The sequence below is a fragment of the Bombyx mandarina genome, chromosome 20 (assembly GCF_030267445.1).
Source record: "Bombyx mandarina strain Sakado chromosome 20, ASM3026744v2".
Taxonomy (NCBI): domain Eukaryota; kingdom Metazoa; phylum Arthropoda; class Insecta; order Lepidoptera; family Bombycidae; genus Bombyx; species Bombyx mandarina.
In genome coordinates, this window is record NC_143226.1 from 3,051,059 (window position 1) to 3,066,730 (window position 15,672).

Sequence of the window (15,672 nt, forward strand, 5' to 3'; positions counted from 1 at the left end):
AGAATTTTTTTTTCAAATGAAGTCATTTGGTGTAAGGCCAATATAACCAAACTTTCGAAAGGAAAAGCTCAAGCAGTGTGTTTGATGTAATAATGAAAATAAATTGATCTCTTCATAAAACCATTCTCAAAGTTCATCGGTCTATTTCAGGGAAGCGAATATTTTCTAAAAAAAATTAATATGCTTCAAGCTAAAATTTTAGACCTTTGTATTCACTGCCAACTAACATGATTTGGCTGTATTGATTATACTACCTTTGCGCATTCATGTGGACGAACGGATTAATAAAATCTATGGTCTCTCTCTCTCTTCAACAAACAAGCCTCTTCCACCCATTTCATTTCATTGTATTTCAACAACTTATATCTGGCTAAATCATAGAAATGACGTCTAAAAGTGAAAAAGATCGTGCTAAACAAATACAGGATCGTTGTCAGAATATATTAGTGCAAATGCTTAAAGATGAAGACAACAAATACTGCGTTGACTGTGATGCAAAAGGTTCGTTAAAACGTTTTATTCATATTTCGAAACATTTTTGCTTATCCTTGAAGAAACAAGGTAAGAAAATAAGTATTAAACATAACAGTTTGCAAATTCAAAACATATTTGACTTCGATTCAGTTTTTGAATTACATGAGTCATTTGGAATGTAAAACTTTTAGTTTATCAATAAAATTGTTATCTGAATTAACTTATATGTCAATTGATAATAATTACTCTCTAATGCATTTCTTTTGGTTAGTTTTCCAACATATACATTAGAGTAATAAGACAATTCACTCAATTCATAACTCAGTTCATGAATATTATATTGTCAAAGTATTTTCTACAAAAACTGCACAAATATTTAGAAACATATGTTAGACACGGTACAGTATCTAAATTAATAATTACTGTAGTACAATTTAAATTACTATAATATTAAGTAAATTAATTAAAGAATAAGTCTTTTGCACTTATTTGTGAGGTTTTGAGAAGACTATAGTGTTAATTATTAACATTATAAATATATAGTTAGAACAAAAACCAGGTTTAAACAGCATGTATAAAGTTTAACTTGTTTATGAGCTTTTGAGTAATTTATTATTAGGGACAATGTCAATATGGGTGCAAAAAGTATGCAATATAAAATATATTAATAGAAGTGTACATTTTTGAATACAAAAAATATGAATGCTCTCTTAAACTAAATAGTTTTTAGGGGCTTAACTTACAAAAAACTTGAATAGAAGTGTTTTTAGGGTAGATTGCAATTATGGATTAAAAAAATATTGGTATTGAATCATGTCAATGTTTTATTTTTCGTCATTCTAGATATCACACTCAAACTCATTCATTTTGTGAATATTAGCTGTGTATCTCATTGACTTTGACAGCTAAATTGGTTTTGATGAAAGTTGGAATAGTGATTTCTTAAAGCCATAAAGTTAAATAGACAAAAATGCTTTCTCAGGTGTACATACTTAATTCTCCAAATGAGGAGTGTTTTATACATCTCATTGAAGGCATTTTAACCCTCCTGACAGTAAATTCTGACCATATTTCATGTACATCTTCATTGTCATATATGAAGGTGCTGCTTATATAAATAACATTATTGCTGCCATTTTTTGATCACAATCAAGAATTGTAAATTTTTTCCAAATCTATTATATGATTAAAAAGAGCTAAAATTTAAAATTAAATTTCTGACATAAAAACATTAAAATTGCATAAAATTCTTGTTATAAAAAGTATGATTGATATATGAATTAATAGAGTGAACTTGGGTTTCACAACCAAATATATACCATATTGAATTTCTACAAGAAAAAAAAAATTAAATTTAGACTATAAAATAATTTTTTTATGGAGAACAATGCTGTGCCTTTGTCATATCATACTTAAACTATCATCAGGCTTGAGCCCCATGAGCTCTCCTACTAATTCGGCGAATCTAGAATAACCCTTCGAGGTTATGACAATAGGTAGGAAAAAAAACTTCAATTAGTATTAGCATAAACAATCCCATATCCTTGGTCAGTTGTAATTTTGATAATAAATAAAAGAGTCTAAAGTATAAACTTTCTATAAGGTCGTCAGCATGAGTCCGAGCGTTATCATGCAAGAGGATAACTTAATCGTGCCTCTTAATCGTATTGTGGCTGTTTCTCGTCCTTTCGCCTAATGAACTAAAATAGCTTCATTAATTGAGTTCGATACCGTTCCCCAGTGATTGTTTCGTTCGAACTTTACATCTCGTAATAAATAACGCCGACTTGAACCCACCTAATACATAGCATAACTTTCGTCATATGAATATTAGGCAGATCCGACGACGTGAAAGCATAACCGCGCAGTCCCCAAGATTTATTTGCTTTACGTTACTGTACTGAATCTATTTATTATAACCTGTCACGGTGCTATGAAGAGAACCCTTCGATTTATACTTTTTGAGCAGATATTCACAGGCGAATAAGACGACTCTTAACGTCTCTTGACTTTTACATTTAAGAAACTAAAAGTTTCTTGCTTTTGAATCATTCCAAAGCGTCCAAACACTTGGAAACGGCTTAGCGATTGGCGTCTTCGAAAAACGGTCGTGAACATTGAATTGACCGTTTTTGAAGCGACAGAATCAATTACGACACGTTGTTTCGCTCAGTGTGCTTAGTGCGAGTCTAACGTTCTCGATAGCGTAAAAGTTAGCTCATATTTGTATGGAATGGGATCGTTCGCGTACGTTTGCCGCTAGGGGCGCTGTTCCAACTGCATACAAAATTGGGTTAACTTTTACGCTATAGAGAACGTTAAGGAACTCGCACTAAGCGCATTGAGCAGCAACGACATAACTTTTCAAAGCTCTCGATTCGAGCTTCGGTCGTCGTTTTCCTTGAATGAAGGAAACTAAGCAACGTTTTCCGCAAATGAAGTTTAGTTGGTACAAAATCAGACATTTTCACACAACCAAAAGTGTAAATGTACGTTGTAAATGTCTATGGGCTCCAGTAACCACTTAACACCAGGTGAGTTGTGAGCTCGTCCATCCATCTCAGCAATAAAAAACACTTCGCAGCGCAGCATACCATCGAAGTCATCTTAATTCTAAATCGTTATACATTACGTACAGTGCAAAAACCCAATTGAACGGAATTTCTTTTTAAAAACATGAAACTGTAGTGGTCGTGACGTAAACGATAAGACGCCTAGCGACTATGCCGGTGCTTAAATCGCGTAATAATAATAATCAAACCCGGAAATACATACCAATATTATAGACATGAAAGTTTACCTGTTTGTTTGTGTGTTTATTTATCCTTCTTTCACTTCCAAATGAACCAACGGATTGACATAATATTTTTGAAAGTTGATAGCTTTAGTTCAGGAGTGTGACTTAAGCTACCTGTTATCCCGAAAAAACATCTCATTCACACAAGACAGTCACTATAGCCAATGCCGTCTTTACCATAAGGGCACACGGGGCCCGTGCCCAGGGCCCCCATTCTCAGGGGGCCCTAAGGACCGACAATTTCTCTCACACATTTATTCGGTTTCCGTTATCGTGATCGTTACCAAAAAACCAGCAGCATTCTAATATCATTAATGACATATTATATCATACCGTATTTGATTACCTATAATAAATGGTCATACCCAGTAAAAAAATGTTATTATAATTCGCTTTTTTTACTTTCCAAAAGGGCCTCAAATTCTTGTGTGCCCAAGGGCCCCAGCCTAATTTAAGACGTCCCTGACTATAGCGAAACTCTTCCTTGAACACGCGGACGAAGCTGCGGGCTACAGCTAGTAGGATATATTTTCGTAATTAGTGCTGCACGGTAACACGATTTTCGTATTTCTGCCCTAAAGCATCACGCTTCTGATACGCGAGAAGCTGTTTCCCTATTATAGAATACAGTTGAAACTTCAAGTCCATAATTACGTGTGCTATAAATTGTTACATATATGGGTTTCAGCTTTTTTAAGCTAAGCTGGTAGCCTGGAGCGGCTATTCCAGCGTAACCGTAACTAATAGGTGAGCTCACGGGGCTCAAACCTGACGACGATGCTGACACGAACCCTAGCAAGAGCCGTGCTTCGCAGAATCTATCACCGGATCGGAAACGCGGCCCACTGAGAAGATCCGGCGAGAAACTCAGTGGGCTGTGTCTGAGAGTTTCAGCAACCATTTAACACCAGACTAGTCTCCAGTACTTTCACGCTAATATGCAAGAAAAACAAAAACATTGCCACATAACTGTTTGTGTACATTGTTCTGTTATTTCATCCTTATCTTCAAAGCCAATACAAAGTAAATTCTGAAACTGCGCTGTAATGAAAAGTAAAACAGTTGCTTATTCATAAAGACAGAAGAACGCGTTTGGAATGAATTAATTTATAACTTAAGTCATTTGGATACTAAATAATAACAGTTATTTTCATGCAAACGTTCTGAATTAACATAAACGTATTTCTCTTCAGATACGCTTTGTTTCAGATATTACAATGATAATGAGATCATTGGACGAACGTTTAGATCTCAACTAAACAGTTTGGAGTCTAATGTCTCAGCATTCACTATTGAATTATGATAATAATACTGTGCTCTGAGGAATTGTTTGAGATGATATCATCATCTTTTTTTTTAAGAGATTTTATGACCTGGTGACTGAGACCATTAAGTCATGTCTTATTTTAATTTATATTATTCATATTTTATGAAAAATGATATTATGGAGTGAAATGAAATGAAGATGATTAATTTGAGACACTAATCAACTGGAATGAGATTAAATGAAATGAATTGAGATGATCTGGGATGAGATATAACCTCAGTAAAATCATGGTCATTTACTAAGATTTTTTCAGTGGACTGTTTGGAGGATCCCGAGAAGTTACGTCCAGCGGCTTTGTTTCATTTTCCCACATTTATGCACTTTCACAGATATTAAACAGTTAATAAACCACCATTATTACACATTTAAACCCGAAGAAACACTAAATAGACAAAATAAAACAAATCACACAACTTCACTCCTCGCGTTCCCGCGAAAAAGTCCATATCATCATCTCGTTTTTAGCATCGCACCGCCCGCCACCGGAGTAGAGTTCATCCATACTACCTGGAGCCACTGCGGTCAACTCCAGTGCGTTTCCAGAGATATTTTTTGCCACGTACCATCCGGATTTGGAATGAGCTCCCCTCCACGGTGTTTCTAGAGCGCTATGACATATCCATCTTCAAACGAGGCTTGTGGAGAGAATTAAGCGGTAGGCAGCGGCTTGGCTCTGCTCCTGGCATTGTTGAAGTCCATGGGCCGTATTTTCGTCTGCCCACAAGGGGTATTTTGTACAAAATGTCCATAATTACAAATAGTATTTTTTTCGGTTTCCGCTTGACTTAGATAAAATTAAAACGAATTTTACGCTTTAATCTCGCTGTTATTATTGTTGTTGTATGATTCACGTTATATCGAAATGTTGTAGGAAAGAAAAAAAACGTAAATTATACAGATTTTTTTTTTTTTTAATTTGACGGTAAGTAGTTAGCAGATAATTAAAATATTGATGAGTATCAGCGGAAAATTGTAAAATATTCGTAACGTGGATAATAACATATTTTTTATTATTTTACTACATGTAACACCTATGTAAGTACTAAAAACAAAAATACGTGAGCCTCATTAGAATCGCATCACATCAATTAGCAATTTATCAGACTGCATTATAACGCGCCATTTATCGTTCAAGGATGGCTTACGTTAATATTTGTTTCCACAAACGCTGACTAATAATGTTGCCCTGTAAAAGGAAACTAGGTCCGGTCATCATTCTCGTCGAACCCTTCGCTTGCGACGAAAGGCTCGGCGAGTAAATTAACTCACAGACACAGCCCACTGAGTTTCTTGCCGGACTTTCTCAGTGGGTCGCGCTCCCGATCCGGTGGTAGATTCTGCGAAGCACTGCTCTTGCTAGGCCCAGTGTTAGCAACGACGTCAGGTTTGAGCCTCGTGAGTTCACCTACTAGAAGCTGAAATAGCCTCTCAAGGCTATCAGCATAGGTAGGTAAAAAAAATGTTGTTGAACTTGCCACTGTAACGCCGCCAAGTTATTGTATATTACTTCATTAACTTTTCCCGCTACATATTTTGTGAAAAATCAATGATTCATAATATTTAAGTTTCAACTATGTTGAATTGTATTTGTATAAAAATACTATATTTATTCTTAAACAATACAGCGTTAGCAAATTGGTAGGTACAAAATAAAATGACACTTTGCCTCGTTACGTGCAAATGTTTCAATTATTTTAGACTAGCGACCCGCCCTCGCTTCGCTTCGGAAACATTAAAACTCACATGAAACAAAAAAAAAATAAAAAAAAATTGCCTATGTTCATCAGGTACAATGTCGGCTTCTAATGGAAAAAGAATTTTTCAAATCGGTCCAGTAGTTTCGGAGCCTATTCGAAACAAACAAACAAACAAATCTTTCCTCTTTATAATATTAGTATAGATTAGTATAGATACAAGTTAAAATAATTAAATTAATTAAACGATGTATTTACTATTATTAGTTATTACTCAATAACTAATAATGGTAGTAGCATAGTATTCTAGAAAGCTTATGGACCGCCCGTGTTTTTTTTTTGGCTTTGTTGGGTGGACGAGCTCACAGCCCACCTGGTTTTAAGTGGATACCGGAGCCCATAGACATCTACAACGTAAATGTGCCACCCACCTTGAGATATAAGCTCTAAGGTCTCAGTATAGTTACAATGGCTGCCCCACCGTTCAAGCCGAAACGCATTACTGCTTCACGGCTGAAATAGGCGGGGTGGTGGTAAAGTTATGTGTGAACATTTGTTGAGTACGTATTTTATTAGTAAAATTGGTACCCGCCCGCGGGATTCGAACACCGTTGCATCGCTCGATACGAATGCACCGATTTTTCTAATGAAATACGTACTTGACAAATGCTCACACATAACTTTCACGGTGAAGTAAAAACATCGTGTAATAAAAATTAAACTTGCAAAATTATAATTGGCGTCATTACTTATAGATATTTAATGACCGATAGACTTTGAAAAAAATCTTAAGGTCCATCGATCGGCAGGTCGAGATATTTTTAGGAATAGATAAGGAGGCGAGGGTACTCGTAAACGAAAAACCTTTTAAAGAGTACAGGAACGAAAACAGGTTGGGAAGCACTGGTCTAAACCAGGCATATTTGGCGTAGGTATTAAAATTTAAATTTAAGGCAATATCTTGTAAATATCTTGATTAATCTAAGCGTGTTAGGACTTTTTAAAATTAAAAATGCATAAATAAAAATATACAAAGTCTTGAGTGAACTTAATAACAGAATTTAATAAAGTCAAATAAATGGTTTTCAGGTCCACGATGGGCTTCATGGAATTTGGGCATATTCCTGTGCATCCGCTGCGCTGGGATCCATCGGAATCTGGGCGTTCACATCTCCAAAGTGAAGAGTGTCAATCTCGATTCGTGGACTCCGGAGCAAGTGGTAAGGATTACGTATAAGTGACTCTCGATCAGATCCAATAACTTGCATTAGACGCTATCAGCTCTAACACTAGGAGCAGGCTTAGGGACCCCGGTAACCGTACTCGTCGAACTCGACAAAGAGTACGATGTGCAACCTAACCCATGCATCAACCGGCTGAGTTTCTTACCGGATCTTCTCAGCGGGTCGCGATTCCGATCCGGTAGTAGATTCATCCGCCAAGCAGCTGCTCTCGAGTTGCTAGGTCTCCTTCGGAGGCGCTCAGGCAGCTGTTAGCTAATCCCACCCCTCATGGCTGAGCCTTTGCTCGCCCACTTGTCCTGGTGAAACTGGAAAGGCCTCCGGGCCACCAGTAAACCTTCAATCTTAAAAAAAAACGTATGAAATATTGAAATTCAATTAAATACATCGAATAAAACGGACCTATAATTACAAAATAAATGTCGCTTAAACCAAATATCCTGTCATCCCTCGATATGTAATGTGAAACATTCCAAAAGCTATACTCAGTATATTATATAGTCTAAAATAATATAGTATAGTATAAACTATAAAGTATAAAATGCAATTTAGGACTGCTTATCTAAAGTGGTCCTAAGTGAAGATTCTAATTGATTATATCATTCGAATTATGTAGGCTATTATATCATTAGTTTAATTCTTTTTATATCGACATAATCATTTATTTAAAACGGTATTGCGTTATATATTTTATTTATTAATTAGCTGTACCCGTCCGCTTCGCTGGGCATTTAAAATTAACATTATTATTTCTCGCCCCCACAAAGATTCTCATCATTAACGCCCCCGCAACTGGGTTAGGGAGTCCAACACTTATATATTAGCCTATCCATCAAGTACATGTATTTTCTACATGGATTCAAGTTTCAAGTCAATCGGATGCAGTTCAGTAGTTATAACGGAACATCCGTAAAAACCACATATTTATATATTAGTGTAGATTAAGGCCTTAAAGTATTGGAGAAAAATGGTAAATAAACCCATCTCTTATTCATATTCATAATTGTTTACATGGATTCGATAAATGGTTAAACATAACCTAGCCCAAGCGACGGGGCAGCGCAAAGCCGCCCTCGCCTGAAGCATGTCTTCTCGGATCCCCTGGATCCACTATCGGTGCTTTTAGGATCCTCAAGCACCGGCGTGAGGGAATTGCTAATACTAGTCAAAGCAAGAGCAGTGTTTCGCTGAATCTACCACCGGATTGGAATCGCGACCCATTGAGAAGATCCGCCGAGAAACTCTTGTTAGAATTGTATAATTCCTAAACGCATCTTTATATTAATACCAACTGAAAGCTATCACTCGTGTAATATGTGTCAACGACGTTCGTGTGCTCATCCCTTTTTCTTCTCGCGTCGTCAATGAGTACGGACACAAAAAGTGTATCGCCGTTAGAATAAAAACTATCCATGAAAATCTGCGTCTCTCTTATAAGAAACCCAGACGATCACTCCAACAACTCTGTGGGTTGTGTCTATGGGTTAGTTCGCACGTCGAACTCTTCGTCGTAGTGGACGAGTTCGAAGGGGACGGTTACCGGGTCTTGAAGAGCCCAAAAGCACCGATAGCGGATCCGGAGAATCCGACAAGACATGTTTTGGGCGAGGGAAGCTTTGCTTTGCCCCAGCGCCCGGGTCAGATATGTAGTTAACGGTGGCATAAGAGGGTTATCGTATCGCACCGCTTTTTTAAAGTAGGTCTGTCAAACTTCAATGAGAAAGATCTCGAAAATATTACGTAATAGTGACGACGGGCCAGTAGCCGATTCGTGCGTACAACGGGACACAACATAAACATTCTTTATACCACCACCCCGCCTATTTCCGCCGTGAAGCAGTAATGCGTTTCGGTTCGAAGGGTCGGGGCAGCCGTTGTAACTATACTGAGACCGTGAAACTTATGTCTCGAGTTGGGTGGCGCATTTACGTTGTAGATATCTGTGGGCTCCTGCAACCACTTAACACCAGGTGGGCTGTGAGCTCGTCCACCCATCTAAGCAATAAAAAAATAAAAAAAATTTTTTTGTTTAATAGGTGTCGCTACAGCAAATGGGAAACAGCCGCGCCCGGGCCGTGTACGAGGCGAACTTACCAGACTCGTTCAGACGTCCACAGAACGACATGTCCTTGGAATCGTTCATACGCGCCAAATACGAACAGAAGAAATACATTGCGAAGGAATGGGTGCCCCCGCAGCTGCCCAAAGTCAACTGGTGAGGTTTTCTTACGCAGCTTTTAATTGATCAGGATCATTGAAGTCGTCGTGGCCTAACGGATAAGACGTCCGGTGCATTCGTGTCGAGCGATGCACCGGTGATCGAATCTCAGTCGGGTACTAATAATTGCGTAATTACTAGTGGTAGGACCTCTTGTGAGGCCGCGCGTGTAGGTACCACCACCCTGCCAATTTCTGCCGTGAAGCAGTATCGCGTTTCGGTTTGAAGGTTGAGACAGCCGTTGTAACTATACTGAGACCTTAGAACTTATATCTCAAGGTGAGTGCCGCGTTTACGTTGTAGATGTCTATGGGCTCCAGTAACCACTTAACATCAGGTGGGCTGTGAGCTCGTCCACACAGCTAAGCAATAAAAAAAAAAAATAAAAAAAAAAGAGGCTCACGAATTGTTAAATAATACATATGAGACTTCGTGAGACGCCCACATGTCTTAAGGTGGATGCAAACATTTACGTAGCATCGCCTACGGACTACGGTAACCGCTTAACATCAGGCAGACCACGCGCTCGTTTATCCATCAAGTGCCACTAGGCCATTTCATTTTGTTCAGAAAAGTTTTTTTTTGTATAATTAAAATTGGTCCCCTGGCCTGTGACGTCATCTTTCTTTTATTTCTTAAATGGGTGGACCAGCTCACGGCTCGCTTGGTGTTAAGTGGTTACCGGAGCCCATAGACATGTCCAACGTAAATGGCGCCACCCACCTTGAGACATGAGTTCTAAAGTCTCACTTTTAACAGTATAGCGGCTGCCCCATCTTTCAAACCGAAACGCATTACTGCTTCACGGCAGAAATAGGCAGGGTGGTTGTACTTACCCCCGCGGACTCACAAGAGGTCCTACCACCAGTAAAAGAAAGGAAAAGACGTTGCGCGTGCAGCTTGGTGCACGTGAATGAAGTGAAACTTCTTTTTCGATGTGTAGTATTGTGGTCTTCTTCATTTTTCATCCTTAAACCTTGAGATTGTTCTTGTAATAGGGAATGCTGTGTATAAGAGATGCGACATCTTCAACATTTAATATACATTTTAAATTATAAATAGAAAAATAAATATATTTTTTTAAATACTTCATTAAAATATTGGACGCCACTCGTTGCTAATGCTCGCGCTGGCCTGTAACGGGTATACTACGCGCGTGCGTTCGAGTGCCACGCATTCACTCTCGCTCTGTCTCTTTCTATTCCCCCTCCCCAGGAGCGTTAAACGTTTAACGCAACCTTGTTAGAAGTCGCATTAGAAGTTTCATTTCAAAAATATATAAATATAGCGACTCGCCCTCGCTTCGCTTCGGAAATTGTAATTTATTATTGATTTCTCCACTATTTAATGGATGTTATTATACATAGAAACCTTCCTCTTCAATCACTCTATCTATTAAAAAAACCGCATCAAAATCCGTTGCGTAGTTTTAAAGATTTAAGCATACATAGGGATATAGGGACAGAGAAAGCGACTTTGTTTTATACTATGTAGTGATACATCTTTAGGGATAAAGAAATAGACGAAGAGATGGATCGACAGAAAAGGAAAAAGAAGTCGGCGACGTCATCGCTCGGACCCCTGCAGGCCCCCGCTGTTGCTGATAAGAAATATAACGTGAGCAAAAAAATTGTTTTTATTGTTGTTATTACTTAGAAAACTCTTACACCATGATTACCCGTGTAGGTGGTAGGACCTCTTGAGAGTCCGCACGGGTAGGTACCACCACCCCGCCTATTTCTGCCGTGAAGCAGTAATGCGTTTCGGTTTGATGGGTGGGGCAGCCGTTGTAACTATACCTAAGACCTTAGAACTTATGTCTCAAGGTGGGTGGTGCATTTACGTTGTAAATGTCTATGGGCTCCAGTAACCACTTACATCAGGTGGGCTGTGAGTTCGTCCACACATCTAAGCAATAAAAAAAGAAATTAAAATAAGACATGACTTAAAGGTCGTAGTTACCGGGTCTTAAAATCCCTTAAAATAAAAGTAATTCGTTCGAAACATTTCACTCAGGCTCTTAAATCAGCTGCTGAAAACTGTCCTCTTTGCAGAAGTCCGACGTAATACCGAGCATACCGAAACCGAAATCCTCAGTCAGTCCTAAGCTCGGTAGGAGCACGCCTCCCGCACACCAGGACACCAGCAAAACGTCCAACGGCTCCGCAGATCTCCTCGGCTTGGACACCGCCAAACCGGACCCCGTGCCCAGCAACGACGACATCTTCTCCAGTTTCTTTTCGGCGCCACAAGAGCGACCAGCCGAGCCAGTCAAGAACGATATCAGCAACGACTTGAAGGTCGAGGAGGAGAACTTCTTCAAGCAACCAGCGCCCTCAGAGAAGGAGAAGTCTAAGCTGACTAAGGACAGCATCTTGGCGTTGTACAGCCAAACACCGGTGGGAGCTCAGTTTCAGGCGCCGAGCTACCAGTACCCGTCGAATGCTGCTCCGCAAGGGTACTGCGCGATGCCGCAAGCCAGCACCATGCCGTACAACTACCAGCAACCCTTCGCGGCGCCGACCCAGCAACCGTTGCAACCACCGTTTGCCAACAGCCAACTCTTCAGCCAACCTCAGCAGACGCAGCCAATCCAACAGCAGTTCGCCAATTTGAACTTGGGACAGGGTTTTCCTAATGCATTCACGCAACAAAACGCGAACTTCGCAAGCAATACATCGTGGCAGTAAATTAGTGTTTTTTTTTTTAATTATTAATTAATAATAAAATTTATTTCTTGAAAGGTGCACATTAATTTTTAGATGCATAGATAAATTTCTATTTATTTTTTTATTTTTAATTTTTTTAATTGTTTATGTTAAGTTTTTTTTTTTTTTATAATGTGCACACCTGATACTTATTTACAATTTAGAGAATGCACTAACGCAGCAAATGTTATAGACTGTTAGCGTATACATACATCTGGAATAATTATTTAAAATTAACGTATTGAGATTTACAATATGGCAACAATAAAAGAAAAATTGCCACATGCAATATTTATAATTGGCAATAAATATAAATAAATGTAACTATCTCTGTACTTATAAATCCATTCAGAATCTTTTTTTTTTTTATATATAACTGTCTAAATAATAATATTATTTTACATTATATCTAAATAGTTTTATTATCTGTGTTTTTTTTTTATTTATCTATCTGAATTGAGGAATATAAAAGATTAATTAGGAGTCAAAACCGACTCATTCTAATCGAGATAACTTGGCTGTTTGGTTGTGAGCGAAAGAGTTTTACCTGTTTATATAAATATGGTATCTTGAATTATATCGCTGCTGATAAACTATCCAAAAAAACTATCAAGTCAATTCTTCTATTGCACCTCTCAAATGGGGCAACCTTTATGTTTTTATGAGAGCTATAAAATCGGGTGTTCGTCTCTGCGCTAGTTGTAATACAATTTATGTATCTGCGATATCTCGAAAAAAAATCGGCGAGTTTTTCACAAAATGCACCTTAAGTTTTTGAAGTCAAGATTTATTTCAGTGCTTGATGGTAGACTGTTTCAGTGTTGCCATGGTTTTTTGATTGCTAATATACATACAGGAAAATGTGACAATATTAATTTTGTTCGTCATTTTCGTGCGTTATTGAAATAACCAAAGTGTTAGAGAATTAATACTCTGTTTATATATATCTCAATTCGTGTTATAGAAATTAAACCCGGGAGATTTGCGAAATGACTAAAGCTTATAATAAGTCTACAGCATCATGTCTTAATAATATTGGTGTCAATCTTGCGTGTTTGTTTGAAAGATGGGACAGCTCTTCAATACCATCGAAACTTCGATCCCGTGTCCCAAAGCAACGATGTCCATGGACTACACTAAAAACGTATTTTAAACGTGAGTGGGTCATGAGTGCACATTAAAGGCGTTAAAATATATTTTAAGTCATCTACTGTATGTATTAGCGGAAGTTACTAAAATGAAGGTAGGTGACCACAGGACGATGACCCCGCGTGTCAGCTGATTTTCAACATGAGTTCCGTTAGCGCGCCGTATCAGCGCCACTGTCTTCATTTTAGATAACGTTTCAACCTATACTAATATTATAAAGAGGAAAGATTTGTTTGTTTGTTTGTATTGAATAGGCTCCGAAACTACTGAACCGATTTGAAAAATTCTTTTACTGTTTGGAAGCTACACTATTCCCGCGTGACATAGGCTATTATCTTTCTTGAAAAAAATTACGGATTCTTACTAAAACTCTAATAATGTAACCCAAGGTGTGAAAATTACCTAAAATATTATTTACATCGCGTACCCTGCAAAAACTTCATGATAGAAGAAAATAATGTACTACGACTTTGTGGAACACATTATTATTTACAAAAAATGTCGCGACAGAATATATTATTATAGTTATACCGCAATAAGTGTTCTTTTATTTAAGAAAATAAAACAACATCAAATATCGTTGTAATTTTTGTTAAAGACCCGAGCGGAGCCGGAACGGGCCGCTAGTAATACATACTTTATTATAGTTTGAAATAACATTAACAAAAACATACAGCATTCATCTCTTATACCCATTACACTTGGTAAATAATTCTAATTAAACATAAAACTTGTCTAGCTATTGATTTGTTCTCTAATTATCATAGTTGTATCAACGCATTACATGTCGAAATATTTTAACGAATAAAAATCTATTTTTTTTTCGTTTGTAATTTTATGCTTACATTTATATACTGTATACTGTATTAATATCTATTAACTATTTATTTCGTTTGTAATCCTTTGATACATCGGGACAATAATATTTGACAATAGATCGTGCTTTAAGCTTTGCGTTTATCGCAATAATTAAATACAAAACATTTTTAAATGTCAAGTAACAAAAAAAATCATATTAAAAATTACAATGATAAAAGATAAAGATTCAATAGGCGTTTCAACAAACCACGTTCTCACATTCTATATATATAAAAATGAATTGCTGTTCGTTAGTCTCGCTAAAACTCGAGAACGGCGGCACCGATTTGAATAATTTTGGTCTTAAATCATTTGTGGAAGTCCAGAGAAGGTTTATAAATATGAAAGATAGATAAATATGAAGATGCTCGGAATTAAATCAAAATAACAATTTTGTTTTTCCTTTTGATGTGTCCTCCGTCGGACGTATTACTTTTGTTTGTTTTAAGTTTATTTTATACAAAAGTTTAGGTCTTTTATTATCGATTGAGGCACTACGAAGTCTGCCGGGTCAGCTAGTCTAAATTAAAAATAATTGAAAACATAACATTTAAATAAGTAATCACTAATTTTTTTTTTATAATATATTTTTAAAAGTATCTTTGTCACAAGATTTTATCTCAGACAGGGTCACATTCGTATCAGCAACAGTAAATGCTTATGAAAATATTTTCATGATAGCTTCCCTTCGTTTGCCGCTAGAGGCGCTGTTCCATACAAATTTGAGTTAACTCTTACGCTATCGAGAACGTTAAAAAACTTACACTAAGCACACTGTAACAATTTACTTTACGTACTTACTACGTTATTATTAATGTACTTCAATGTGTCGGAATCTATATTTATTCGTTGGTATTTCAATTTTATTTGTAGAGATTTAGAGCAATAAGTTTTACCCGCATAACTAATTCAAAGGATTGCTCAAACTTGCGTACAACTTTTTGGCAATATTAACGAAAAAGAAAAACGCTTTTGACAGGAATGATAACAATTAGCAGCGAAGGTTAGTTTTAGATTATTGAAATACGTCAGACAAGGAATTGCCACGGGTAACTTTAGCACTTCATTATTATTAGTGGTAGGGCCTATTTAGGCCCACAATACCACTCCAGGGTTACGGGTTCTGCCTATTTCCACCGTGAAGCAAAATGTGTTCCGTTTTTGCAGAGCGGAATAGCCAATAAACAATACGATTAAAATTCGAAC

General features: G+C 37.3%; 2 protein-coding genes across 2 annotated transcripts in view; both read left to right on the top strand.

Annotated features, from left to right (window-relative positions):
• LOC149500618 (waprin-like protein) overlaps positions 1-15,672 on the top strand; it is a 337,771-nt gene that overhangs the window by 123,744 nt on the left and 198,355 nt on the right. The gene's annotated exons all lie outside the window — the stretch shown is intronic.
• Positions 234-12,865, top strand: LOC149500622 (stromal membrane-associated protein 1). The gene is made up of 5 exons (XM_089735892.1): positions 234-501; positions 7,382-7,512; positions 9,570-9,748; positions 11,260-11,368; positions 11,806-12,865. The coding sequence occupies exons 1-5, from the start codon at positions 384-386 to the stop codon at positions 12,439-12,441; spliced, it is 1,173 nt and encodes a 390-aa protein (XP_089592018.1). The 5' UTR covers positions 234-383; the 3' UTR covers positions 12,442-12,865.

Bases quoted from the DNA above. Each gene is read 5' to 3' on its own strand.
- LOC149500622 (XM_089735892.1), top strand. From the start codon at position 384: ATGACGTCTAAAAGTGAAAAAGATCGTGCTAAACAAATACAGGATCGT. The intron at 502-7,381 runs GTTCGTTAAAAC...AATGGTTTTCAG, and splicing joins CGTTGACTGTGATGCAAAAG to GTCCACGATGGGCTTCATGG. The intron at 11,369-11,805 runs GTGAGCAAAAAA...TCCTCTTTGCAG, and splicing joins TTGCTGATAAGAAATATAAC to AAGTCCGACGTAATACCGAG.